The sequence below is a fragment of the Eubalaena glacialis genome, chromosome 4, assembly GCF_028564815.1.
Source record: "Eubalaena glacialis isolate mEubGla1 chromosome 4, mEubGla1.1.hap2.+ XY, whole genome shotgun sequence".
Lineage (NCBI taxonomy): Eukaryota > Metazoa > Chordata > Mammalia > Artiodactyla > Balaenidae > Eubalaena > Eubalaena glacialis.
This window is the reverse complement of record NC_083719.1, coordinates 90,086,661-90,114,092: the sequence shown is the minus strand read 5'-3', so window position 1 is coordinate 90,114,092 and position 27,432 is coordinate 90,086,661. Positions and strand designations below refer to the sequence as shown.

Sequence of the window (27,432 nt, the reverse complement as noted above, 5' to 3'; positions counted from 1 at the left end):
TCATATGTCTGATGTAAACTCAGTCACATTCCATTGCATTACCTTTGCATAACCTCACGTTTCATTCATATAAAGACATATTTAAAAATTTAGCAAACGTTTTCAGTTAATGAAATTCCACTTGAATGGATGTGAGACTCAACAAGCCACTAACATTGAAATGATAAAAATACTCTGAAAACTGTACAAATTCAGATATCAATGAGAAAAATGAAAAAGCCAAAAAGCATTTCATATGTAACAATTATAATATCTAATTCAACTATTTATAATTTATCTCTAATTTAAGGAATTTTTTAAATTAAAATAATCTGAACAGTGTTGATAAGTTGACAGTAATATTCTCATAATATGGAATCAAAATTTTATCCTCTCTCATACCACATCAAAAATTTCCTATCCATTAAGTAACCTAAACTAAGAAAAAGAAAATCGCAAGTACAAACTCTACCGAAAAGCCAGCAGCAGAGCAATAATCAAACAACAAATATGTACACATCTATGTAAAGTTGTTTTCAAAAAAGAATTGATGTTGACAACTTAGTTCTTTGACTTTTCCTACTACATCTCAAATATCCTGGAAACTTTATCTAAAGACATTTGCAATTCAACTATAAAGAAATATTTTTAACAAGGCCCATAGTTCCAAATACAGCCCCATCCAGCAGAGTAATAAAGCAACGTGATGAGTGGCTGAAGCAAAACATACACAGCCACCAATTCCACCTACTGGTGGGACACAAAATATACCCTGCTGAGAATAACCTCTTATCTATGAAATCTAAAAGGAAGGGGAGTTTCTATAGAGACAGGCTTAACTACTGTGCTATTGTTACCAAGCCTCAAGCATGTGGGAGGTCTAAAATACAAGGGATACAACTGGCTATTTCTTTTGTCTGTCTACAGTTAAGTGAATATTCAATGCATACTGTATTTGCTGGCAAAAAATAACAAAAACCTACGAGGGCTGAGCTGGCAATATACTATTTTGACAATGCAAATATGAGCCTCTAAAGGGCACTGCCAGTGTGACTACATTTCTCCCTTTTGCTTTAAGTGAAATCTATTCATTCTACAGTTATTTACTGAGCACCTACAAAGTGATGGGTATGAAGCTATGAGCCAAATAGGAATACAGTGTAAAATATTCTTTATAGGACTTTCTTGATCTGGGGCACTTTTAAGCTGGTTTGTCACCAAAGAATGCTACCTGAATTAATTCAACTTTTTCATGTTTAAATAAAAAGCCTGTACCTACAGAAAACGCAAAGATGTCTCATGAAATAGTGGTTTACAAAGAATCCCATCTTGCTTCACAAAGGTACGAACCTGGACCCTGCCCCAGAGCACTGAGGCCAGGATCCACATCTGGATTCCCAGGGACAAGCAAAGAAAATTCAACCTATCCTTAAATGGAGATGCCCTAACTCCCTGCTGACCATGCAGCACCCCTGAGAGACAAAAAATATCAAGTGCTCAGATCTGAGCCCAGTATATAATATAGCACTTAATAATAATAATAATAATAATAATAATAATAATAATAATAATAATAGCTGCTGCTACTATTATTATTATCATAATCATCATCAGTCTTTAATTGCCCCTTCCACATCTCTACAATCAAACTGGGTCAAAGGAGAAATAAAAGATATTCCTAACATCTAATTTTGAAAAGTATACAATTTATTTAAAACATTAAATAAATTGCTCCACATCTTAAACATATTGGTTACCCAACACTTCAATTTGCATAGAATTCATTTTATGCCCCCATTATGGGCTGAATTGTGTCCCCTTGAAACTCATATGTTGAAGTCCTAACACCCAGTAACACCCACTTCAGAATGTGACTGTATTTGGACGTAAGTTCTTTAAAGAGATAATGAAGGTAAAATGAAGTCATGAGAATGGGCCCTAATCCAATACAGGCATAACTCGTTTTATTGCACCTTGCTTTATTTTGCTTCACAGGTGTTGCATTTTTTTACAAATTGAAGGTTTGTGGCAACCATCCGTCAAACAAATCGATCAGTGCCATTTTTCCAACAGCATTTGCTCACTTTGAGTCTCTGTCACATTTTGGTAATTCTCATATTTCAAAAAATTTAATTATTATTATATTTGTTATCATGAACTGTAAGCAGTGATCTTTGATGTTGCTGCTGCAGTTGTTTTGGGGGTGCCACGAACCACACCCACATAAGACAGTGAACTTAAACAACGTTCTGACTGCTCTACAGGCCATTCCCCATCTCTCCCCCTCCCCTCCAGCCTGCCTATTCCCTGATACAAAACAACACTGAAATTAGGCCAATGAGTAACCCTGCAATGACCTCTAAGTGTTCGAGTGAAAGGAAGAGTCACATGTCTCTCACCTTCAATCAAAAGCTAGAAATGATTAAGCTTAGTGAGGAAGGCGTGTCGAAAGCTGAGAGAGACCAAAAGCTAGACCTCTTGCACCAAACAGTTAGCCAAGTTATGAATGCAAAGGAAAAGTTCTTGAAGGAAATGAAAACTGCTACTCAATCAACACATGAATGATAAGAATGCTAAACAGCCTTATTGCTGATATAGAGAAAGTTTTTGTGGTCTGGATAGAAGATCAAACCAATCACGACCTTCCCTTAAGTCAAAGCCTAATAATCCAGAGCAAGGCCCTAACTCTCTTCAATTCTATGAAGGCTGAGAGAGTTGAGGAAGATAAAGAAGAAAAGTTTGAAGCTAGCAGAGGCTGGTTTATGAGGTTTAAAGAAAGAAGCCAACTTCATAACATAAAAGTGCAAGGTGAAGCAGCAAGTGCTGAAGCAAGTTATCCAGAAAAATCTAGCTCAGATAATGAACGAAGGTGGCTACACTAAATAAGAGATTTTCAATGTAGATGAAACAGCCTTCTATTGGAAGAAGATGCCATCTCGGACTTTCTTAGCTGGAGAGGAGAAGTCAGTGCCTGGCTTCAAAGCCTCAAAGGACAGGTTGACTGTCTTGTTATGGGCTAATGCAGCTGGTGACTAGTGAAGTTAAAGCCAATGCTCATTCACCATTCCGAAAATTCTAGGGCCCTTAAGAATTATGCTAAATCTACTCTGCCTGTGCTCTATAAATGGAAGCGCAAAGCCTGGATAACAGCACATCTGTTTACAATACGGTTTACTGAATACTTTAAGCCCATTACTGAAACCGTCTACTCAGAAAAAAGATTCCTTTCAAAATAGTACTGCTCATTAGCAATGGTCACCTGGTCACCCAAGAGCTCTGATGGAGATGTACAACGAGATTCACACTGGTTTCATGCCTGCTCACACAACATCCACTCTGCAGCTCATGGATCAAGCAGTAATTTTGACTTTCAAGTCTTATTCTTTAAGAAATACCTTTCATAAGACTATAGCTGCCACAGACGGTGATTCCTCTGCTGGGTCTGGGCAAAGTCAACTGAAAATCTTCTGGAAAGGATTTGCCATTCTAGATGCCATTAAGGACCTCTGCGATTCATGGGAAGAGGTCAAAATATCAACATTAACAGGATTTTGGAATACTTTGATTCCAACCCTCATGGATAACTTTGAGGGATTCAAGACTTCAGCAGAGGAAGTCACTGCAAATGTGGTGGAAAAAACATGAGAACCAGAATTAAATGTGGAGGCTGAAAATGACTGAATTGCTGCAATTTCCTGATAAAACTTTAAGGGATGAGGAGTTGCTTCTTACAGATGAGCAAAGAAGTGATTTCTTAAGATGGAATCTACTCCTGATGAAGATGCTGTGAAGACTGTTGAAATAACAACTAAGGATTTAGAATATCATATAAATGTAGTTGATAAAGCAGCAGCGGAAAGGTTTGAAAGGACTGACTCCAATTTTTAAAGAAGTCTTACTGTAGGCAAAACGCTATCAAGCAACTTTGCATGCTACGGAGAAATTATTCATGAAAGAAGGAGTCGATGCAGCAAACTTCACTGTCATCTTGTTTTAAGAAACTGCCACAGTCACCCCAACCTTCAGCAGCCAGCACCCTGATCAGTCAGCAGCCAGCAACATCGAGGCAAGACCCTCTACCAGCTGAAGACTCTGATGATGGCTAGCACTTTTAAGCAATAAAGTATCTATTAATTAAGGTCTGTATGTTGTGTTTTTTTAGACAATGTTATTGCACTTTGAATACAGTATAGTGTAAACAAAACTTTTATACGCGCTGGGAAAAAATTCGTGTGACTCACTTTATTGCAGTGGTCTCGAACCAAACCTGCAATACCTGCAAGGTACCATGCATGTCCTCCTAAGAAGAGGCATTTAGGGCACAGACACACACAGAGGGAAGACCATGTAAAGACAAAGGGAGAAGAATGGTCATCTACAAGCCAGGACAAGAGGCCCATAGAAGAAACAAACCCTGCAGACACCTTGATTTTGGACTTTTAGCCTCCAAAACTGTGAGGAAATAATTTTCTGTTGTTTAAGCCACCTGATCTGTGGTACTTTTTTAAGGCAGCCCTAGCGAACCAATATCACACTAGAAAAAATAAGTGTTATTACTATTCAAAAAATGAAGATTGCAATGCAGAGAGAATCTACTTTACCAAATACCATCATAATACTTAATATACATCTACCTCCGTATTGCAAGACTGAGCTGAAATCAAATGTAAGTAACATCAATTTGTGTCCCATGTTATTATATGTACTCAATAAGGACCATCTAAATTACTAAATGGCTCTACTAGAATTATGGTCCCTAAGACATCACATCTATCTTCTACCTAAATTTTAACAAAGGTCAAAATTAATCCCTAATTATTTGGCTGATAATTCAATTAAAGAAAGGAACTATGAACAGAGAAATGCCTCCAAAATTAATTCAATAATAAAACACTAGAAACCTAGCATAAGAAGCAAATTTAGAAAAAACAGTCTTTATGAAGATTAATAAGTGAAAGGGTTTTTTTTTTTTTAATACAATTACTTATTTTCATCAGTTATATGTTGTTATGAACTCAGGCCATTTCAAAGAATAGTTTATCACGGGAGTTTTCGTAGAGGAATCACAGTGACTGATTAATCCATTCTGCCTTCAACAATCATGCAGAAAATATGTCAAAGATATTTACGTGAGCCAAAATACAAGCTCAGAGATGTCAACTTAAAAGCCTTGCACAAAACTCATCTATAATAGATACTACTATCACTACAATACAGCACAATTAATTAAGAATGAACTGAAAGATAGCCTCTTGCAGTTTTCAATATTGAGTAATATAACAGTAAATTAGCTTTTACTGCTCTTATACAATAGCGTAATCAAGTATTCTTTTACACTGAATTGGCTCTTTCTTTTTCTAAACTACTGTAAAACTCCAATTGTATATTAACATGAGACCAATCACAAAGATAGTATTTTACAAAAAGTTGTATGGGATGAATTTTTGAGACATAAAATTATATTCCTACCTCTAGATTTAATAATCTTGGGACATTCGGTTGCAAACTGATTTACTTAAGTGGTCAATTCACAGCCTTTTTCTTTCCCTTGAATACACTTGGAAATTGAACCAGGGCTAGAAGAGCATTAGTACTTTTCAATTTATTCTTTTTCATCCTAACAACACTATCACCCATAAAACACCTAATCACTATTTTAAATAAGTGGGGAAATATTAAAAACAAAGAGTACACAATTAGAAGTTCTATACAGCCAGCATAATTCCAAATTCACTATCACTATTTTATCATAAAATTTTTTTAAGTTCTAAAACAGAAAACTAATAAAGTTGAAAACTCTACTGCTTATTTTTAATGTGCATAAACAAATACACACCTAGTAATTGTTCACTAACAAAATACAATTTATTTTTTAAATTTTGGACCCGATCTAGCTTCGAAGTCTACAGACTTCGTGCAGACCTGATCCTCTTAAGGAACACTTCGTTTTATTCGGTTCAAGGGCATACACAGTACCACCATTAGGACCTGGGCAAAGAGTACCCCACCCTGAGCACTGGACTCGAGAGGGATCTCCCTATTCTTCCTCTGACCACATCCCTTTCCACATGATAAATCCACAGGGCAAAGAACTTGCCCACCCACAGTCTGTCCTACCCAGCCCTGCCCTCTGAGTCCCCGAGACCCAGAAATCTGTGTCCAAACATCCCCAAGCCAGCTTTCTGAGCCTCCCAGGGCCTTCTATAATGCCTTTACCTGCTAGGACAGTCGAACTAGCCTGGGCAGTAGCCAAGGGGCTGAAGTTTGTAGGGGCGTGGGAAGATCACTGGGGTGTCTGCAAGAAGAGCCCCTCCTGGGTTAGGACAAGGCCGGGTCTGGGAGGAGAGGGGGCTGGGCCGCCTGGAGGCTGGCTCTCCCCACAACACCAGCACATTCCAGTGGGGAAGTGGAGCCCAAGCAATCTAAACCCACACCTGGCCTTCCAGATCTCTGAGTTATTTCTCAAGGCAGTAGGAAGAGACCTATTTTATTTAGCAATGTATTAGTTTGATTTATAACTTTTAAATGTTTAGACAGAGTGTCTGACGTCCTCCATGTACTTTTGCCCCAGGTCCTGCAAATTTTAGAAGCAAGCCTAGACACATGCTACAACCTGAACTTCAAACGAGTCAGTTCTCATGAATCTAGCACCTGGTACAGTCTACAACAGCAAGAGTTCAGTAAGTGCTTGATAGATGAATGAAGTGTGGTGCCAAAAGGACTGGAAAAAAATGCAAGTGGAGTATAAATGCAAACTTACTACTTCAACTAGAAATGAGACCAAAGGTCAAAGATACCACATACTATTAGCTCTGCTATGTTCACTCTCTGTTCTGATACTAACCTAATAATCTTTGAACAATATCTCTAAGTTTCTACTTTATATTTAAAAAGGCTCTGTCAGCCCTAAGATGATTTAAAAACACACATCCGGAAGAAGGCATGCCCCTCAAATCATTGTTACACTGTTATGGTTTTAACTGCTACAATAATGATTTTTTAATGAGTACATTAATTCTACTCAAAAGTTAAATAGGTACCAACTGTTAAGAAAACATAAAAAGATTCTGAGTCAAAAATAATTATATCCAGATAATAAACATTGAAAAAATAAAACATGCTTCAAGTTATTTCCATTTTAACATAATATTCTCAAATTTAAAAATACAAGTAGAGTTCATTAAAAAAGCTCCTTTATTTTAGTAATTAAGTTATTCTATATGGACAAATGATCAACAGTTTCTTCCATCACTTGTCAAACCCTTCAATATTCGACTGCAACATCCAATCTTACACTTAAGGGGTCACATACAACTTTAATTGGTATTACCATAACTCACATGCTGATTAATTTTAATTCCAACATTTCTATTATAAAATAAGCTCATTTTCCCCCCTTATAAACTGTGGAAGAGTTTTAATTAACGTTCTGTTCTGGTTTATTCGTTCAAACACAAACCAAGCATCTAATAAGGGCAAAACGATAAAGCTAAGCTAAATGAAAACAGATTCTACAGTGAAAATATGAACCAAATGCCGTGGGAATAAAGAAATGGTAAATTCCTACCAGAAGGACAGAAGAGAGATTCTTAAATTAGATGTCATCTGGTTAGAGAGCAAAGGTGGAAGTTCCAAATGTGGAAGAGGATATGGAAAAGACACTAAGCCATGAAATTGTGTGTCAGTTTCAGGTAGCAGAAGGCAGTTGGGTATGGCTGCACCGCAGCTTACACGGTGGGAGCATGGTGAGATAAACAGAAGTAGGGGGTCAGATCACAGAAACCTTCTAAACGATCCTTGTTTCTCACCAAGAACTTAGGAGGAAGGAAGTTAAGGTATCCTGAGATGTGTTTTCAAAAATAACGACTGTGAGTATAAAGGATAGACTAACAAGGTAAAGTAGAAGAAAAACAGGAAATGAGGTCACTGCAATAATTCTGCTAAAATATGGTAATGGATCGCAGTGGCAACAAACAGAGGGAAATAAGAGGCCAAGGAGGCAAAATGAAGCGCGTTTACTAATTGACTTAAGTTTCCAGAAGAGAGTAGAGGGAGAATCAAAGATGAAGCTGAGTCTTTGGAAACCTGCAAACCTGCTGATTCCTCTAAATGCTTTTAAACTCAGATTTTCAAAATAACCCAACCTTTTTGCCAGGTGATTCAGTGTCATCTAATAGTTTTTAAAGCATATCAGCTTCACTTCCATTAACTTGTTTGAGATACAGCATTTTTTTTGAACCCATGTAAGATGCTGTCACTGGAAATTCTATCCCACACCACAAGAACCTATTTGCATTACTATTAGGACAGCTGGGGTTTTGTTCACCCCGCAGCTGTATATGTATAATGGCCAAATGTGACCTCTTACTGTACTGCTTTTCTAAATGCCCTTTAAAAGACCTGCATACCTTGATACCTGACACCTGTAATTGTGAGATCAACCTCCAAAATATTTTCTAAGTCTGTGCTAAAGTTACTTCCCTCTCTTGTTAAGAATTTCATCCATGAGTATCTACTCACACCAAATGAGGACACTTCAGGCCTAATAAGTCCTCTCCAAATAGAGTTTGGTTGTCTATAATATGAGAGACATGTATATTCCTTTGAGGCATTACTCTTAGGATATGTGAGGAGTATATGTACTTAGCCTTATGAGTAAGCCAATACTGGGCAAATAATCAAAGCTTCTAGAAGAAACCATTTAAAACCTGGAAAATATGGCTTCTCAATCACTTTCTAATTGTAAAAGATGTAGCAATGAGGAAAACCACTCACCATTTCATGTACTAATTTAGTATTTAAGGACAAAGACGTCTGTTTCAATAAGGATAGAAGAGAAGAAAAAAAGGATAGGAAACAGTGCAATGAGGAACCTACTTTTGCAAGAGAGTTACTAAAATGTTTTACGTGATTAATGATACTAAAGTAGATGACATCTGGCTTGGAAAAACTTAAAAGACTTTCTTCCTAAAAGCTCTCTTATGGGTTCAGAAGTATTACCTACAAGAGGCAATATTTAATGGTTACAAGTTCCAGAACCAGATGGCTTGGGTTCAAACCCAGCCCTGCCACTGACACATTACTTATCCTCTCTTCTGCCTCAGTTTTCTTATCTGCGAAATGAGAGTAAAAACAGGATTTTCTGTCATAAAGTTGCTGAGAGGAGTGATGGATTCAATACATGTAAAATACCTAGAACAGCGCCTGGAACATAGTAAATTCCCATTGTACCAGCAATTATTTGTGTAAGCAGCATACTGGTGAGCTCTGATGCACCCAGGATTGATGACACACAAAAGTAATCAAAATAGGGGAATCAGGAGATGTTTAATGATCACCTACATCTCTTAGGCGCTACCTGACATTTGTGCTCCTAAGGAATACAGTCCAGTCAGAGCCCAAACAATCAGACTTTTTCCCTCTAAAAAGGAACCTCAATACACCAATTCTAGAGATCTCTTAAAAAGACAACCCTAAAGAGCCATGTAAATATTTAACTTTTAAATGCCACAATTTCTTAACAATTAAGATTGCCCGATAAAATACAGGATGCCAGGTTAAATTTGAACTTCAGATAAATAATAAATGTTTAGCGTAAGTGTGTCCCATACAATATTTGCAACACATGTAAAAAAATTATTCATTGTTTATGGGAAATTTAAATTTAACTGAGCAGCCTGTTTTGGTTGTTTTTCCCAGCTAAATCTGGCAACTCTATTAACAACCCAAAGTTCAGATAAATGTGCTAAATTAGCTAATGCCCATAAAGCAAGAAGAAAAGAAATACTAGCATCATTTGAACTAAATAAAGTATCTTAAGCAGCAGTATAGAAAATGGAAAGAACGTGGATCTTAGAATCAGGTAAATCTGAGATCCAATTCACTCCTCTGCCCATTTATTTATGACTGACTGACCTGGAACAAATAACTACACTTCCTCTAACCTTACTGTCCTCACCTGGTCAATGGGGTTTAAATTTACCACTTCTCAGGGTTGCAGGACAGATTCCATGAAGTAACACACACCAAACACACCCTGAGGCAGGACGGGCAATGAATGTCATAGTATCTTAGCTCCAGAAACGCAAATTTCCCGTCACAGTAGCCAAAACCAAAGAACTCGCTTTATCCCACAATAACTAAATAGAAAAATATACTCCCCAAACTGTGCCCGCGTACAAAGCTCTCCTTCTCCTGACCATCTCATTCCACTAGGCAGGTTCCTTTGGCAACCTGAGTTCTGTCCCCACTGCCTTTCACCTACATGCGCAGTACTCAACCATGGCTGGCCAGAACTGGTTTCTTCTGACTGTGCTTAACAGTATTTGAACAGAAAAGCTGTGAAATAACATTACACTGTGATGTCCTCACATGTTTTTGTTCTTTTTCACAAACTTTTTAAGAATAAGGATACATAAACAAATTCATTTCAAATTATCATATAATACTAAATGCAAAAATCTGTTCTCTTAATTTTCAAAAAAAAAAAAAGGCTGAAAATCCTAATCACTCAATCGAGTCAATAAAAATTCTGCAGAAGAACTGCAAATGCATAAAAGAAAATTATTTTCCATTGTGACTCTTGGGCCTAGGTCTTCCTTCTGTTTTGGAGTCATACCACACGGGGGATTATTTTCTAACGCTCATTTTACAAATTGCTTAACTAACAATATGCTGTCCAATTTTTCATTTAGTATACCTTATCTTCTCTCTCTACACACTGTGATTTCTTTGAAGGAAAATTAACTAAATATTTCAGCAGTTTAACTAGCGGGAAGCAAAGAATTAAGATTGTAGATACAAAGGTGCTGTAACTGTGTTTTAATCAGCTTATTAAATACAACATGAACATGTATCAATCAACTAACATTTAATTTCATGGTCTATGATTCAAAACTTTTCAAAAGCATAACGGTACAAAATTATCAGTATTTACTTAACAATTCCTTTCCAACTTTGTTTTATCTCATATAAACCATGTAAAATATTATACGATAATTGTTACATGTCCTTATGGACTGGAAGAAGACATAATTAGGAATTTTATTAATATACAAATATAATTTGAAATTTATCTTTCCAATTTGATCCCAAAAGAAAAATATCTCCACATATAAAAATACAGCAACATAATTTTTTAAGTACGGTGACTAAATATAGGAATCTTCTAAACTCTATCCTCAACAGACAACACTTCACTGATAAACTACTGAGCTAAAGTTTGTTTTAAATTGTTGTGGCAGAAAATGGAAACAAATCTCTATAAATTTCATTTAGAAAGTAAACTGCCTTAATTGCACATTCATTTAGGAGTATTATACAAAGATTTCCCATCAGAGTCACACTTTGACTTGGAATGTATGTGTACATACTTATCTCTTCTTCTCTACTGAAAGAGTGGTTTTTCATGATCTGAGTGATTCAGTTTTTCACAGAATAATTTAGTTTATCTAAATTCTACTCTTGTTAAGGAGCAGTGAAAATTATTAAGAAAAGTCAGGTTCTTCTCTAGCATTTTGCTTGATAGCAAAAATTACTTTAGTTTTAAAAGGTCTGTTTCTGACCATTATTTTTGTCTCAAGTGGAGAAGGGCCTGAGGGTAAGGGTCATTAACATCTTTCACTAAGACAAAAAGATTCAACTGTGGTTGCTAGGATACCAACAGACAGATCCACTTATTACAGTCAGGAACAGTTATTCATAATGTCTTCGCACAAAACAACATACTAACTGCAACAGGAAGGAAGCTTAATGCAAACAAAGTCTAAAGGGCAGAGGCAGTCCCTGCCCTTTAAGAGCTTAATATCGTCTGTTACTGGTATTTAAAAGTGCATTTTAAATAAGCTATTTTTTAAAGGAATGGAAATAAGTAGACAGCAGGAAGAAGTGAAGGAGGGAAGTTAAACGTATAGGCCGAAGAATAAGTCAACTGTTTGATCTGAGTCTGCAGAGTCACATTCCTTTGTTCATTAACTCATTTAACTGAATGAGTCTGTACTATGTGCTGATTACTGTTCTAGGCATTAGCATCCCAGTGGTTAATAAGACAAAGTTTGAGCCCTCATTGAGCTTACACTCCAGGAAGGAGACCAAGCAGAAGTTAATATTTCTGCCTATAGGCAAGCATGAATGCGTGTGTGTGTGTGTGTGTGTGTGTGTGTGTGTGTGTGTGTGTGTACACAGTGTGAAAAGGGCACGGAGGCAGGTCAGTGAAGGCCTTACATATATTTAGTGATTACTACATGCCAAGTGCTGGGCTAGGCAATGAGGACAGAGTGTAACAAGAGACACATGTTTTCTGCCACTCAAGTTTATCTGGGTGGGAGATCCAGGTAAACTAACAGGGAAGTATTCTGGTGCCACTTACTGCCTGTGTAACCTTGGCAAGTTGGTAACACCTTCATCATGAATAGTGGCACTAACCTTCAAAAGTTATTGTGAACATTAGATGTTTATAAAACTTTTGGCACATTGCCTGGTAAACTACAAATTTTATTATTTCAGTTAAGAGCCCACGTTATAGAATAACAAGAAATGAGATTGGTGGAAATTGAGGATGGCAGAAAAGAGGAAAGGATAATAAAGGTCTGTAAAAAATCAAAAAGGGAGGAGAGTTGGGTTCACATTAGAAGCTCTTTGTAAAACACACTGCTAAGTGTATTTATAAGCCTACAAGGAATAGTATACAATGGAATCACATCACATACCCAATTAAGTGACAAGAATTAAACAACACATGATTAGCAGAGAAAAGAGGAGGAGAGAACAATTTAAATAATAAAAGTGGCTCTGCCACTATCTCACTCAATGAGGGACTATTTCAGAGTAAATGAGATTTACAGAAAAATAAATCTGCAGTCCTACAGGCAATTCTCAGATCCCACATGTAAAGTGTGAGCACCTCACCTCACTGAGTGAGTCCAGATATAAACAAAGACAATGTGTTTTTTCATATGTGTCCCCTAAATGCAAATGTACTATTTAATCTGGTGCTCAAGTGGATAAATAGCAAAAGGAATTTTTATTAGATGTGATTTTCATCACCTTTTGTACTTACTTTATAACTAATTCTTGTCCACTATATGACCTCCGCTTTATAGATACACAATTTTCTACATTTTATAGATAAACAAGCCCAAGGACACCAGAAGGTCTGCTTCATTCTGCCTGGCTCCAAATCTCTGCAGCCTTTATTCAATGCCCAGGCAACCCTGAGTTTTGATTTGAAGGGCAAGGCTAAGATTAAGGAGGAAGATGATATAAAACATATAAGAGGAAAAGTTAACAAGACTAATAGGGAATTTTAGGAAAAGATAAAGACATTAAGACCAAAGACAAGGAAACCAAGTCAGAAGCTGATGTATAGTAACTGCTCATCACAAATTTCCAGAACAATATTGATTTCACATATACTATACCTCTGTGCATACTAAATATTGAAGTATACTGGAAATTCAAACACTTCAGCATCCAAGCTCTATCTCCCAGACTATCTCTCACACCCAAAAGCAGGGCGCATGCGTGCACACACACACACACACACACACACACACACACACACACACACAGCTTCACCAAATCATTTGTCCGGACATAAAGTAACAAGTTCTACTGTCTTAGAAACAGAAAGAAATACATAACAATGCACTAGTTGAAAAGAATATAGTATGACAACATTGAAAATTGGGAATAAAGAAAAAAACCTTCGAAGTAGTAAATGAATATGGTGCCTCTGAGAGTAATAATGAAATTGAGAAAAATAACAAATAGAAGCAAAAGTCAGTCATTCAAAAGAGCTCTTTGGAAGTATATTCCAAAAAAAAATCCTGCAACTTAATTCACTGGGCATTTACTCAGTGCCTGTGTCCTCACACTAACAGAGATAAACATCGAATCACATTTCCCATCATCATTTTAGCAACTTCCCTTTCCTTGGGGGGAAAATCTCTGGCCTCAGTAAATAACAAAAGTTGTCATATGAAAGAATAATAACATTAATGATAATGATAGCAGTTACTCTAGGGCTGTGTAACATACCTTTAACATTTTACCCTATGAAGTAAGTACTTTATCCTGATTCCACCTGGGAAGAAACTTACTCTCATGTTAAGAAGCTGGCCTAAAGTTGTTTAACACTGTTGGGATTGGGACTCACTCTCATGTCTGCTTAACATCAAGGCTCTTAACCACTTTACACTGTTTCTACATTTTAAAGATACAAACTTTCCCATGAGCACTCTGCGTTTTCTAACATAGAGTTTATGGACGTGAAATAATTCTCCCACACAATACGTAAGAAGTAACTGAAATGAACTATCAGTACCTTAAATGCATGTAACTTTTCATCTCCCAAAGCTAAGACCTTCATGTGTTTATTCCTATTTCATACTATACAAGTATTACCCTTGAATGGCTCATAAATTGATGAAATGAGAACACAACTACATATAAAATAAATATGTTATTGTTAAAAGTCAGAGAATAACATCTCAAAAATTTGAGAAGTGGGTTATACCAGATTCTCACTAAAATACTCTGGGCCTACAAGGGCTTATTAACCTCTAGATTTTTGAAGTGCAAATTTTACCTGGGTCGTTATGGGAATGAGGCACCACAAAGACTTGAAGGGGCTTAGTATCCCATTCATCAGCTTTATAAGTAATGTCAAATCCTTGCTTCCAAACTCCACCATCCGGATTGTCAAAAGGAATTAGACTGTAAACATCCAACATCTAAAAATATGAGACAAAAAAAAAAAGTTAAATTTTATCATGTATAACTATTATTAATTTAAACTTAATGTTGGAAATATTTGCTCAAAACTATTCCTTGCTGTACTCTGTATATATATTTTAAAAGATAAAACTATTTCTGTAGACATTAACTAAAGAGTTTAAGGCAGAAAATATTTAATCACCATTCAAAGGGTTAAAATGCTATTTGTATTATATAATTAACCTGATAAATAATCCCCTTCCTCTTCTGCTTCTAATATAAAATACCTTCATTCAATTCTTCCCTTGCTTTACTTCCAATACAATTTAATAGAAAATGATGGGAACTGAAGAGCAAACAAAAAAAAATTTCATCATGATCAAATATTTTAGCATTTTCAAACACGGTACTGAAAATTATTTTCTACTTCGTCTTTATATTATAATCAATCTCCTATGTTTTAAAATCTGTATCTGAATGGAAATGGATCTATAGCTATTCTTTAATTTCACCTATGTATGTTTACCTTTTTTATTCTAAAAATAAAACTATAACAGGGTCAACTAGGTTTAAAATTGGAAGAATTTTTTACATTGAGATTTAGCTTTTAGTGTTCAAATATTTTCTAAGTTTCCAATGTAGTGTTCCTTCTAGATAATAATCTATTTGGACACAAAGGAAAAAAATATTACAGAAAAACAAAGCCAAACAAACCTAAAAACTTATTTTTCATACTCTCTATAATAGTAAGTGTAACAAAGAACACAAACCTTCTTTGGTAAAATTCAAACTAAAAAATTACATCCTAATAAATACAGAAATGGGTTACAAATTTTTTTAAGATAAGCAAATTATATAAAAGTGAATACAAAGTATTTTAAAACAATAATATATCTTTCACTTGGAAGTTCATAACTAAAATAAAATACTCCCAAGGATGAGAACAAATCTTTGGGAACCAGCTGGATAAGAGGATGTGAGAGCACTCTCTGCTATTCCTTCCAGGTCTTTCTTGGGCCCTGCAGCTTTCCCAGTACCCTGCTGCCTTGCTCTGCCTGATTTCCATGGCTGCTCTGCAGCTCCTTTCTGTCCAGCTCAGATTTAGACCCTTCCCCTCCCCTCAAAAAAAGATTTTATCATTTCCCTTTAAAAGGTACTTAATTAAAACCTAAACAAAGCCAAGCCTCACAGAAATAGATACCCCTTCAAAGCCCAGGATCGTGATCCTATCTGAACCTGGCCACACACTAGGCTGATGAGGCTGTAGGCACGCAGCCCGGGCAGCTCCACTGTCCCCAGCTTCTGGCGTGGCCTGTGAGCCATGGCCTCGAGATCATATCATGTTCTCTGTCCCCAAGAGTTAATGAAAACTTCTACTCTGAAGCAAGGCCAGAGCCAACTCCTTTTGTCCAACTTTAAAATATTCACACCCCAGGGTCCTGTCACCAAGTTCCAGTTTCCAGTCTAAGGTACAACGTTAAAATAGCTCTTTGCCAATTTGTAGAACAGAGCAAATATGAGTGACACACCCAAAGTTTAAGAAAGGCAGAAGTCCTTTCTCACCTTAGTTTTCAACTCCTCTACCCTCTAGAACAGTGCTACCCGAGGGAAATATTATGCAAGCCAAATACATAATTTAAAATTTTCTAGTAAAATGAAATAGGTAAAATTAATTTTGATGATATATTTTTTAACCCGATATATTCGAAATTTTACCATCCCAACATGTAATCAATATAAGAATGAGCAAGATATTTTACATTCTTTTTTTCACACTAACTCTTCAACACTTTGTGTGGATATTAGTGCACATCTCAACTCAAATTAGCCACACTTGAAGTGCTCATTAACCGCAGGTGGACAGCAGCCTCCATCCTGGACAGCACAGCTCTAGAACATTTCCCTTCCCTCTCACAAAGGCATATTCAGTAAAAAGAATCTAACCTTACACTGTGTGAAACCTATAATGTAGAACAGATATATACTAAGAGTAGGGCTTTTCTGGTACTCTCCAAAGGAAGGTAAAAAAAATCTCTTTGGCCAGATTTAAACCTCTGAAGGTCTTCAACTACTACAGAAAATAAGACCTAAGAAGCATACAGAAAAGGCCATAGTCAGGAAGTATAAAATAAGAAAAATTAGGAGAAACACAGAATTACAGAAATTTATCACTAAAAAGAACATTAATGATCATTTGACTAATCAAATGATTTTATAAAAATAGAAACGATAATCCAGAGAATTCAGCAACTAAGAACAGATACCAGATCAAATCTAAAAAAACAAAAACAAATCAAAGCCCAGTGATTATTAACGAATGCATACATTACCTGCACATCTGAACTCTGACTTCCACTTTGCGAAGCAAACAGACAGTCTCCAGGGTCAACTGTGAGAGACAACTGTTTCGATGGCAGAAGAGGTGAGCCGGCACCTTGGCTGAAATTGCCTTTTGAGCTTTTCGAACCATCCTCCACAGACTCACTCAAATTGATGACCGAGTCTCTAATATTTGAGATGATCTCATTATTCTCAGCTAGCAAACGTTCCAAATGGTCTATTTTTTCTTGCAACATTGAGAGCTGGCCCTACAATAAAAAAGAAAAAGGCAGCTATATGAAACTCTAATATAGCTCTGCTGAGACACACAACATTTTTTTAAAACTGTGTGCCTGACCAAGAGGGCAGCTACTCACCCTTCACTATCCACTTTTATAAGTGGGATCACAGAACGCATGAACGCATAACAGTTGGCTGTTAAAACACCAATTTACAGCAGAAAATCTTCTCCATGGCTGCAATCTTTGTTTAGTCATATTTTAAAATGTGCAACAGAAAGACCAAAAATATTGGGGGCTATATTTCCTATTACCCCAAACCCAGCCCTAAAAGATCTTCAGGTCTCTAAAATCACTAAGTACAACACCATATTATACTCAGATATGAAATTTTAAATTTAACTATAATTGATTCCAGTTACTTATAAGAGCAAAAATGTATGAACCTAAAAAAGATCATTCCCTTTCAATCAGTAACACTAGTGAACAATCCTAAAGAAGAACTATCATCAATAGAAAAATCAACTAGTCAACTCTTAATTAGCTATATTGTGAAAAAGATTGGCATGAACCTTCCCCAAGCAACTGTGCTGTAAGTCATTTAGATTGCTTCTACTATACTACTGTGCATCTTTCGGTTTTTTTAATTGATCCTCACATGTAGAGGCTTGCCACCTCTAAACACAAACCATGCTATATAGAATAACCCTTCAACTTATGAGAGCAATGACAATCTTTGTCTTGTTCACTCCTATATCTTGGGTCCCAAATACATAGTACTTATATGTTTATCACATGGCCCTCACATTTCTTCAACTCAACAATAATTCTTTAGTGAACACCCACTGTACAGGCATAAGGCTACATGCTGGAAAGACAGATGCGCTTTAGATACGGGTTCCTGTCTGAATACACAAGGTGACATTGCATTTGTGCCACAGCAATAGCAATAGCAATAGCCTGCGCTATGACCCCAAAAATGTCCACATTAAGGTTTAATAAAATATATGCATAGAAAATAAACAAATCCGTACACCCAGAAACAAAAATTCTCTCACCAGTAAATAACAGGAAGACAGAAAGGGGGAAGGAAAAGAAGAAGAAAAAACACCTACATGTCCCAAAGTGAAGGACTGGTCAAGTGATACATCTAATATCATGAAACAGTTTTCAGTCGCTAAAAAGTTAGAAATACAAATTTTCAAAAAAAAGAAATATTGGGAAGTTACTTTCAGGAGATACAGTGAAGAAAACCCAGTTTTAAAATAGTATGTATGAAAAACGTAGTATGTATGACATGATTGATCCTCTTTTGATAAAAAATACGTAAGGAAGGCCATAATCAAGATGGAAAAAACTGGTTAAGGGTATTTATACTTTTCTTTAGTCCGTTATGAGTGGTTGTGGATTTTGTAATGGGGAGGCCAAGAATAAGAAAGATTCAAGTTCCAAGTACTGGCCAGTTCAGCAAGGGGTGGGGAGAAATCAACAGAGTACTATCTACCAAGAGAAGACCACTTCAGCAAACTGTGAGAGAGGTGACAGAAGTCTGATGGGACTAAGGGAGATATTTTGGAATAAGAAAAAAAGTACAGTAAGTCCCCTACATACGAATGAGTTCCATTCCAAGAGCGCGTCTTTAAGTCCAATTTTTTTGTAAGTCCAACAAAGTTAGCCTAGGTACCCAACTAACACAATCGGCTATATATTGATAGCACTGTACTGTAGTAAGTTTATAATACGTTCGCATCTTTGAAAGTTCGCAGCTTGAAGGTTCGTATGTAGGGGACTTACTATAGCCAAGACGAGAAGCAAACCGGCAGGAAGGTACCTTGAGGGTGAGTGGGAGAGACAACACTGGAGATGAATAACCAAAGCCTAGACGTTGAAGAAACAAAGAGCACAAGATGGCCATGGACCTCCTCAACCTGAAAGATGCTCTCACAGGCTTCTCTACTTAGACACGTATGGTAGAAAGAGCCCCCTACAGGTCAGAACTGTAGTCCTTTAAGGCAACTGTCACCTCTAGGGTGGGGTGCCACGTCCTACAAGGGAGAACTCAAGCCTGTTCATCAATGTATAGAGAAGCAGAAAGTTCAAGGTCTTAGCAAAGAACTCATCCTGCAAAACAAGCCCCACTTCCCCCCGTGAAAAGCAAGAGAGAGAATATGGATCAGTCCTTGACTAGAAATGGCAAAGCAAAGGAAACTTGTTGGATCACTGACACACTAGGTCAGGGTCCAAAGAAGCTAGTTGAACCACGGAGGTTGCCAGTCAGCAATTGAGCAATATTACACTACAAATCTTTCTTTATAGGCACACATCCATATTGGTCGATTGGCTCTCGTGGAAAGACCAAAGGGGACCCCTTGGCCTAACCCAAAGTTCACCCAAAGAAGCTAAAAATATTTGAGAGTTAGGTACACAGCTGACTAATCTGTATTTAATTTCCTAAATGGACATGCTATCAAAGGCTGTCTGAAATAAGGGAAAAACTTTTCTTCACTCATTATCACAACACCCCAGACTGAGGCTTTTTGAAATCACTACTGATGAGTTTTGTTGAATATTTCCAATACTGAAGACACAAGCCTACTTCAGTGATGCTTGCAATTTCTACCACAGCAGGTAACAACAGTAAATCAAGTTCGTCTGAATCCAAGCAGAATTAGAACATGTTGCCTTGTCTTGCCTGCAGTAAAGCTACACACCTCCATAAAATAAAACCTAAGCTTAGTCTAAAATACCACCATCCCAGAGCTTTTAAAGATGCTACGTGTTTTATCTGACACTTATAATGTATAAATTAATTCATGGGTGCCCATGTTTCTCCAGATCTTTCCGTACTTTCGGGAAAAGATAATTCTGGAGCCATGCACATAGCAAAGCCACCTATAGCTTAAAAGAACACACTGAGAAAAAAGAGCCTCCTTTTGCGAATATTCTCACTATGGCCCCAGTCCCGAAACCCATGGATGAGAGTATTATACAAAATAAACATTACAGGCGATGGATGTTCCATGAAAAAAGATCCTGCAGGCACTAAAGACGACTTTCAATCTCATTGTAGTTTTAAAGATACAATTAATGATCAGTACCTGGAATTCTGTACTAAATTAATAAGTCCATGGAGAAAATTATGGCCTAGAGATATGTTAGCATAATGGTCTAATGAAAATCATTTATTAAACTATATTATGCAGTGGAATAAAGTCTCGCTACAAACAGCTAAAATTCTTGAAATATACATACTTCCATAAGCAAATTCTGTACACACGACAGAGAAGCATGATATGACCTCAAAAAGATACACTTGTAGTCTGCATTAAAGTAACAGAAATCATAGATAATGTTTCAGTTATGCTGGCAAGTCAAAGAATGCTGATGGTAATATTGAAAAAGACAATTTTCTGTAGGGCAAGAAAATCACTTGTGAGAAAACCACTTTATTCTTTGATTTGTTAATCAGTTCTACAGGGAGGCCACAGTGTTGCACTGCCAAGGAGTGGGGAAGGAGGTCATGATATTTGATTTACTCTGCTTCTGGTGAAAAAGAAAAACTGAGGAAAAAAAAAATCACTGATAGCAAAGACTTTTGAGAGAGAAAATTTAGAGCCTACTACAAGCAAACCAAGATCAGTACCCACACTGCCCTATGAACAAAATCAATCTATATACACCTAACTGCTAAATCCAAAAACTTATATAATTATTTGCCCCATATAAGACACTAGCTACTGGGATTGGCATCACTGTAATCACTCAAGCATGGCTGAATCTGCATATCATTCTTCCTTCCTGTTACAACTGAAAAAATATGTGCCTCCCCGCCCCGCTTCAAAGACCAACACTCCACTGGTGAGCTCCAAACCCATCTCTCTCAATTGCTCAAAGGCTGTATTCTTTTGGTTAACTCCCTCAACACTGCTTCATCAAACTCGCCTTCTAAAAGCAACTCATCCTGAGTGTCCATCATCGGATGAATGGATAAAGAAGATGTGGCACATATATACAATGGAATATTACTCAGCCATAAAAAGAAATGAAATGGAGGTATTTGTAGTGAGGTGGATGGAGTTAGAGTCTGTCATACAGAGTGAAGTAAGTCAGAAAGAGAAAACAAATACAGTATGCTAACACATATATATGGAATCTAAGGAAAAAAAAAAAAAGGTCATGAAGAACCTAGTGGCAAGACGGGAATAAAGACACAGACCTACTAGAGAATGGACTTGAGGATATGGGGAGGGGGAGGGGTGAGATGTGACAGGGTGAGAGAGTGTCATGGACATATATACACTACCAAACCTAAAATAGATAGCTAGTGGGGAGCAGCCGCATAGCACAGGGAGATCAGCTCGGTGCTTTGTGACCACCTAGAGGGGTGGGATAGGGAGGGTGGGAGGGAGGGAGATGCAAGAGGGAAGAGATATGGGAACATATGTATATGTATAACTGATTCACTTTGTTATAAAGCAGAAACTAACACACCATTGTAAAGCAATTATACTCCAATAAAGATGTTTAAAAATAAATAAATAAATAAATAAATAAAAGCAACTCATCCTCAATAGTATAACATATTATATTAGGTCAAATTATATGAAATTGCCATTCTCATAAGCCAAAAATAGTCAAATGTCACCAATTTCTTATGGTTCAACTTAACACTATATCCTATCTAAAAAAATAAACTCTGGTGCTTCCCTTAGCCCCACCATTCCCTTCGAGGGCCCCACCCCCTTCACAGACAAACAGAGGTTACCAACAGTCTATACATCCCCCTTCCTTACAAACTCCCATTCCCACATCTGGCCATTCCAATCAGCATCTGCCTACCACTCCACCAAAACGACCCCTGAAAAGCCCACAAAGGCTACCATGTTATCAAGCCTCATTAGCCAACACTGTCCTTACTCATCATCTCGAGGAGCATTTGACCCAGTGGACCACTCTCTCCTCCGTGAAATATTTTCTTCACTTGCTCGCAGCACAGCATGCTCTTGGTTTTCCTCCTGCCAACTGTTTATCAGTCTCTTTCTCTCCCCAGTATCTAAACAATGGAGGCCCTCAAGGTTAGCTCCTGAGAAATCTGCCTTCTCTATACTGTCATAAATGATCTCATCCACTTCTTGGTTTAAATTCCATTTTCTGTACTGATGTCTCCCATATTTATACCTCCAAATGAAACCCCTTCTCTGAAAAATAGACCCATATATCCAAATGATTACCTGACTTCTCCACTTCGGTTTCAAACTTAAGTCTGAAAGATTACTTTCCCCAAAAAGCCATCTTATAGGCCTCCAGTCTTTACTAAGTAGCTTTAATGTCTTCCTCGTTGGCCACTCCTGAAATCCTCCTCACCCTGCTCACACATCCAACCTACCTGCAAGTTCATTCATCCTACCTCCAAAATATTTACTGAATCCATCTACCTCTCTCCCTCTCAACTGCTACCACACTGGTCCAAGCCACCAACAATCTCTCTTAGCCTAGTATAGCAGCCTCTTAATTGATTTCCTATATCTACATCCTTCAACCATGCCCTACTCAGTTGTAATACCTTTATTACAATCCAGTGCTAGTTTCTTACCACACTTAAAAAAAAATTAAAACACCTCACACTAGACTGAATAAGGACCTGCATATCTATCTCCCCACGCTGCTCTCTTTCTCTCTCTCCTCCAACTTAGCTTCACCCTGATCTTATCTCAGTTCTAAACCAGCTCCTTCCCACCTCATCAAGACCTTGGTACATGTTCTCTTTACAGAATGCTACAACTCCCTTCTGCTCCAAATGTCCCCTCTGCATAGTCTTCTCCAGCCATCCTCTCAAAAATAGGCCTCCTCAGGTTATACTCTATGTCAGCTTATTTTTTGTTTCTTCCACAGCATTTTTACCTATTTTATTCATGTACTATTTCCCCATCTTCATCACTAAATGAATCACTATATTTAGAACAAGCACCACAGCTGTCTTACTCATCATTGTACCCTGATGCCTAGCACAACACCTGGCACACAATAGAAATGCAAATATTTACTAAAAAAAAAAAAAAAAAAAAGACAGAAAAACAGTGTGTAACATTTTTCCTAAGACAAGGAAGTAGTAAATGTCATTTTTTGGCACATATACCTACACCAAAAATAATACAAATAAAAATGAAACTAATAATTTTTAAAGAAAGAAAATCCAGAAAAACTCTTCACTGTAACCCAAAAAGTAGGTAAGAAAAGAATCAGGAGTCCTAAATAATAGGGTGATCTTCATGGACTGTTTGGGAAATGAAATAAAAAATGACCCATATTCGGCCACATAGTGACAATCATGACCTCGTGAGTAGAGTAAAATACGTGGCTCCTTTTCTAGGGCAAAGATTATGGATTCTGTACAGTCCAATCAAATGTTTTCAGATTTCACAACCTTCAGTAACCATGGCTCAATGGGCTATGATTTTCAACTGACGTGTGGGGGGCAGGGTGGAGGGAGTTTGGATAAAGAACGCTGAGACGATTCTAGAATCCTTCTTACCATGGTAGTGATATGAAATCTTCATTCAACCAAATCAAATTTATAATTCAGAGAACTCTAGAGGAAATATTATTACATGTATATTATATAACCACCAATGGCAGAATGCAAAAGAAACAAAACTTCACCCGAAGAAACAAAACTTCACCCCAATATGTGTGTGTGTATATACCTGAAACTCTAGATCTATACCCCCTTTCATTTATGCTTTTTCCCCCCTTTAAACTTAATTTTGTTAAGATTCAGCGTGTCACTCCATCACATCAAGATTTTTCTGCACTTGGATTCTGTCACTGAAGTCACTGTCCTTCATGAAGTGAATGTGGTTGGGTGAACAAGGCTCTAACAGTGACCATTAGACTCACTGGAAAAGCTGCTCAAAATTACAGATCCCTGGGATTCATCCTGGAATCTCAGGTAGGGCCCCAGAAACTGCAATGTTAATGTTCCACAGGTGACTCTGGTGATTAGCCAAGTTTGGGACCTATGGCTCTGACATCATGCATTTCAGTGAAATACCTAAGAGAATGCAGCAGACAATAAACCATTTGGCAAGTCATCCCTCAACTCCCCACAGGGTGACATGAATTCACAGACCTGTACCCTTTGATAATCTGTTTAAATATATATTAACTCTCCTCCATCTCATGCTCTAGGATATTATACCTTACCACATTTTTATTTTTAAACAACAGCAAATAATGATTACTTTTAATGACTCCTTTTACCAGATAAAGGTAAAGGCAGTTTAGCTAAATAGTTAAGCACATGGGCTCTGGGTCAGACTGTCTGGGTTCCAATCCTAGATCTGGCACTTACAAGCACTGTGACCTTGAGGAAGTACAACAGCTTAACTTTGGGGAGCCTCAGTTTCATTACGGGCTAAATGCCGTGCTAATACCCATTGCTTGGAATGGTTGTAAATGAACTTAGCACAGAACCTGCCACCAAGTAAGCACTCAAGAAGATATTACTGCTGCTACTGCTATAATAAAAGTTTGGCTTTCTAAAATTACTTTGAAGGGGAACAACAACTGTGATAAAGAACAGACTCTAAAGCCAAGTCAAGAGAGTAGCATAACCAAAACAGCAGCATAGGAGACCCCAGCCTCCATCTTCCCACAAAGATCAACAATTAGACAGCTATCCACAAACAAAATAGTCCTGGGAGAGCTCTGGAGTCTACTTACAGAATTTCAGCAACACAGTGGAACAACAACAACAACAAACTGAGAATACCACACAAAAAAAGAAGGAAAGCAGCTTCATTTTGCCTGCATCATGCCATCCCCCAAGCCAACATTGTTCAATGCCAAGAGGGAACTCCACAGCTAGAAAGAGTTCCCCTTGCTGGGAAAGAAAAGTGGGTAAGTGATCAACCTCCTCAGCCCTTTGGAGCACTGTACAAAGAGACACATAGAGACACCTAGGAACAAGGAAGAAAAGCAGGGGCTACCAGTAGCAGTCACACAGCAGGAGTTCACAGTGACCTGCACTGCAGAGAAACCCAGCAGCTTCCATCACTGAAGAAGGAACCAATGGCCAGCACAGTAGTCACAGAACCCCTGCAGATTTCACCAGTTTTCACCCCACATGTGTTCACATTCATTGACTCCAGCCACCTGTGTCCCTTCCTGCTTCCTCCACACCCATCCCCTCTGGAGCCCAGGAACCACATCAGCAGCCACACCAGGCCTCTGTGGCTGCTCAAGTGCAAGATTCCAGCCTAGACGCTCACTACTATGGGAGGCCCTCCAGCTGTGCACTTGCAAGCTGCTGCCAACCTGATGCCTATCACCAGCCTCCATCACCTGCGCACACCCAGGAAGGGACTGTGCAGCCATGGGAAAGCATGCCTACTGCGAGGGCCCCCACAGCTGCTTGTGGGTCAGGATGTGGTCCTGTCTTCTGTCACCGGCAGGCAACACTGTGCCCACCGGCAGCTAGACCTGCCAGCTGTGCACCTGCACACCCCCAGACTGCCCCTGTCACCAGCCTCCACTGCGGCGTGCTCATGGTGAGACTGAGCAGTCACAGTAGTACACATCAACCACCAGGGGCCCTGCAACTACCAGTGTACCCATAATTGGCTCCAGCTTTGCTGCCTGACTTGTAGTGCCACAAATACATGTACATCTGCAACCGGCCCTGCCACTTCACTGGCCCCTGTAGCTGGCTCCCATGGCCAAATGTGTGCACAACACCAGCTCTGGCCATCACTGCTGTCTGCTCTGATACCTAGCCATTGAACCTAGCGATGCCACTGAGGCCTAGCCCTTGCAGCCACTGAAAACACCCTGCATCACTCACCAGAGACCACACATATCAATGTTGTGAAATCCAGTGGCCTGAGCCAAAGAAACATCACACTGAGCCCCAAAACTGATGTAGCCACACACCCCTGCCCTTGACCTGGGGTCACAGCATGCTCCAGCATGCCCCCACCCACAGGTGAAAGGCTTCTCTTACCAGTCAGTCCATAGTTTGGAGGAGGTCACTGTTTCTTCAAATGCAGACACGTTTACTAGGCTACAGGGATCACAAAGAATCAGGGAAGCATGACTCCACCAAAGGAATACAGTAAACCTCTAGTAATTGGTCTCAAACAAATGAAGACACAGGAATTGCCCAACAAATAATTCACAGTTGTTCAAAAGATGCTCAGAGAGTTACAAGAGAACACAGATAAGCAACATAACAATATCATAAAAACAATGTAAGAACAAAATGAGAAGTTCAATGAAGAGATGGAAAACATATGTAAGAACCAAACAAGAAATTTTCAAGCTGAAGAATACAATGATCAGTAGAGAGCTCTAACATCAGACTTGACCAAGCAAAGGAAAGAATAAGTGAGCTCAAAGATAGATCAATTGAAATCATTCAATGAGAAGAAAAAAGAAAAAGGAATGAAAAAGAATTTTAAAAGCCTACATGTTCTGTGGGATACCAACAAAAGAACCGGTTTGCAAATTATTGGAGTTTGAGAAGAAGAAGAGTGCAGAAAGCTTATTTAATGAAATAATGGCTGAGAACTTTCCCAAACTGAGGAGACATTTGGATATCAGGTTCATGAAGCTAATATGTCACCAAACCAAATCAATTTAAATTGATCCTCTCCAAGACACAGTTTAATAAAATTGACAAAAATCAAAGACAAAGAAAAATCTTAAAAGCTGGAAGAGAAAAAAAGCTTGTAAAGTTCAAGGGAACCCCCAATAGGCTACTGGTGGATTTCTAAGCAGAAATCTTACAGGGCAGGAGAGAGCAGGATGATATATTCAAAGTGCTGAAAGAAGAAAACTGCCAACCAAGGATACTTTACCTGGCAAAGCTGTCCTTCAGAAATGAAGAAGGGATAAAGACTCTCCTAGACAAACAAAAGCTAAGGGAACTCATCACAACACCTGCCTTACAAGAAATGCTGAAAAAAGTCTTCCAGCTGAAATGAAAACACACTAATTAGTAACATGAAAACATATAAAATACAAAACACACTGGTAAAGATAAGTATATAGTCAAATTCAGAATACTCTAATACTGTAATATAGTACAGTGGAGTGCTAACCATTTAACTCTAATAAAAAAGTTATATATATATATACATATATACAATGGAATATTACTCAGCCATAAAAAGGAACGAAA

General features: G+C 37.9%; 1 protein-coding gene across 2 annotated transcripts in view; it reads right to left on the bottom strand.

The window, feature by feature from the left end:
- MAN2A1 (mannosidase alpha class 2A member 1) overlaps positions 1-27,432 on the bottom strand; it is a 165,242-nt gene that overhangs the window by 117,699 nt on the left and 20,111 nt on the right. For both annotated transcript variants that reach the window (XM_061188043.1, XM_061188044.1), the window contains exons 2-3: positions 17,025-17,282; positions 14,567-14,711 (exon numbers count right to left, since the gene is read on the bottom strand). In XM_061188043.1, coding sequence (XP_061044026.1) covers positions 14,567-14,711; positions 17,025-17,282 — 403 coding nt within the window. The remainder of the gene's footprint in view (positions 1-14,566; positions 14,712-17,024; positions 17,283-27,432) is intronic.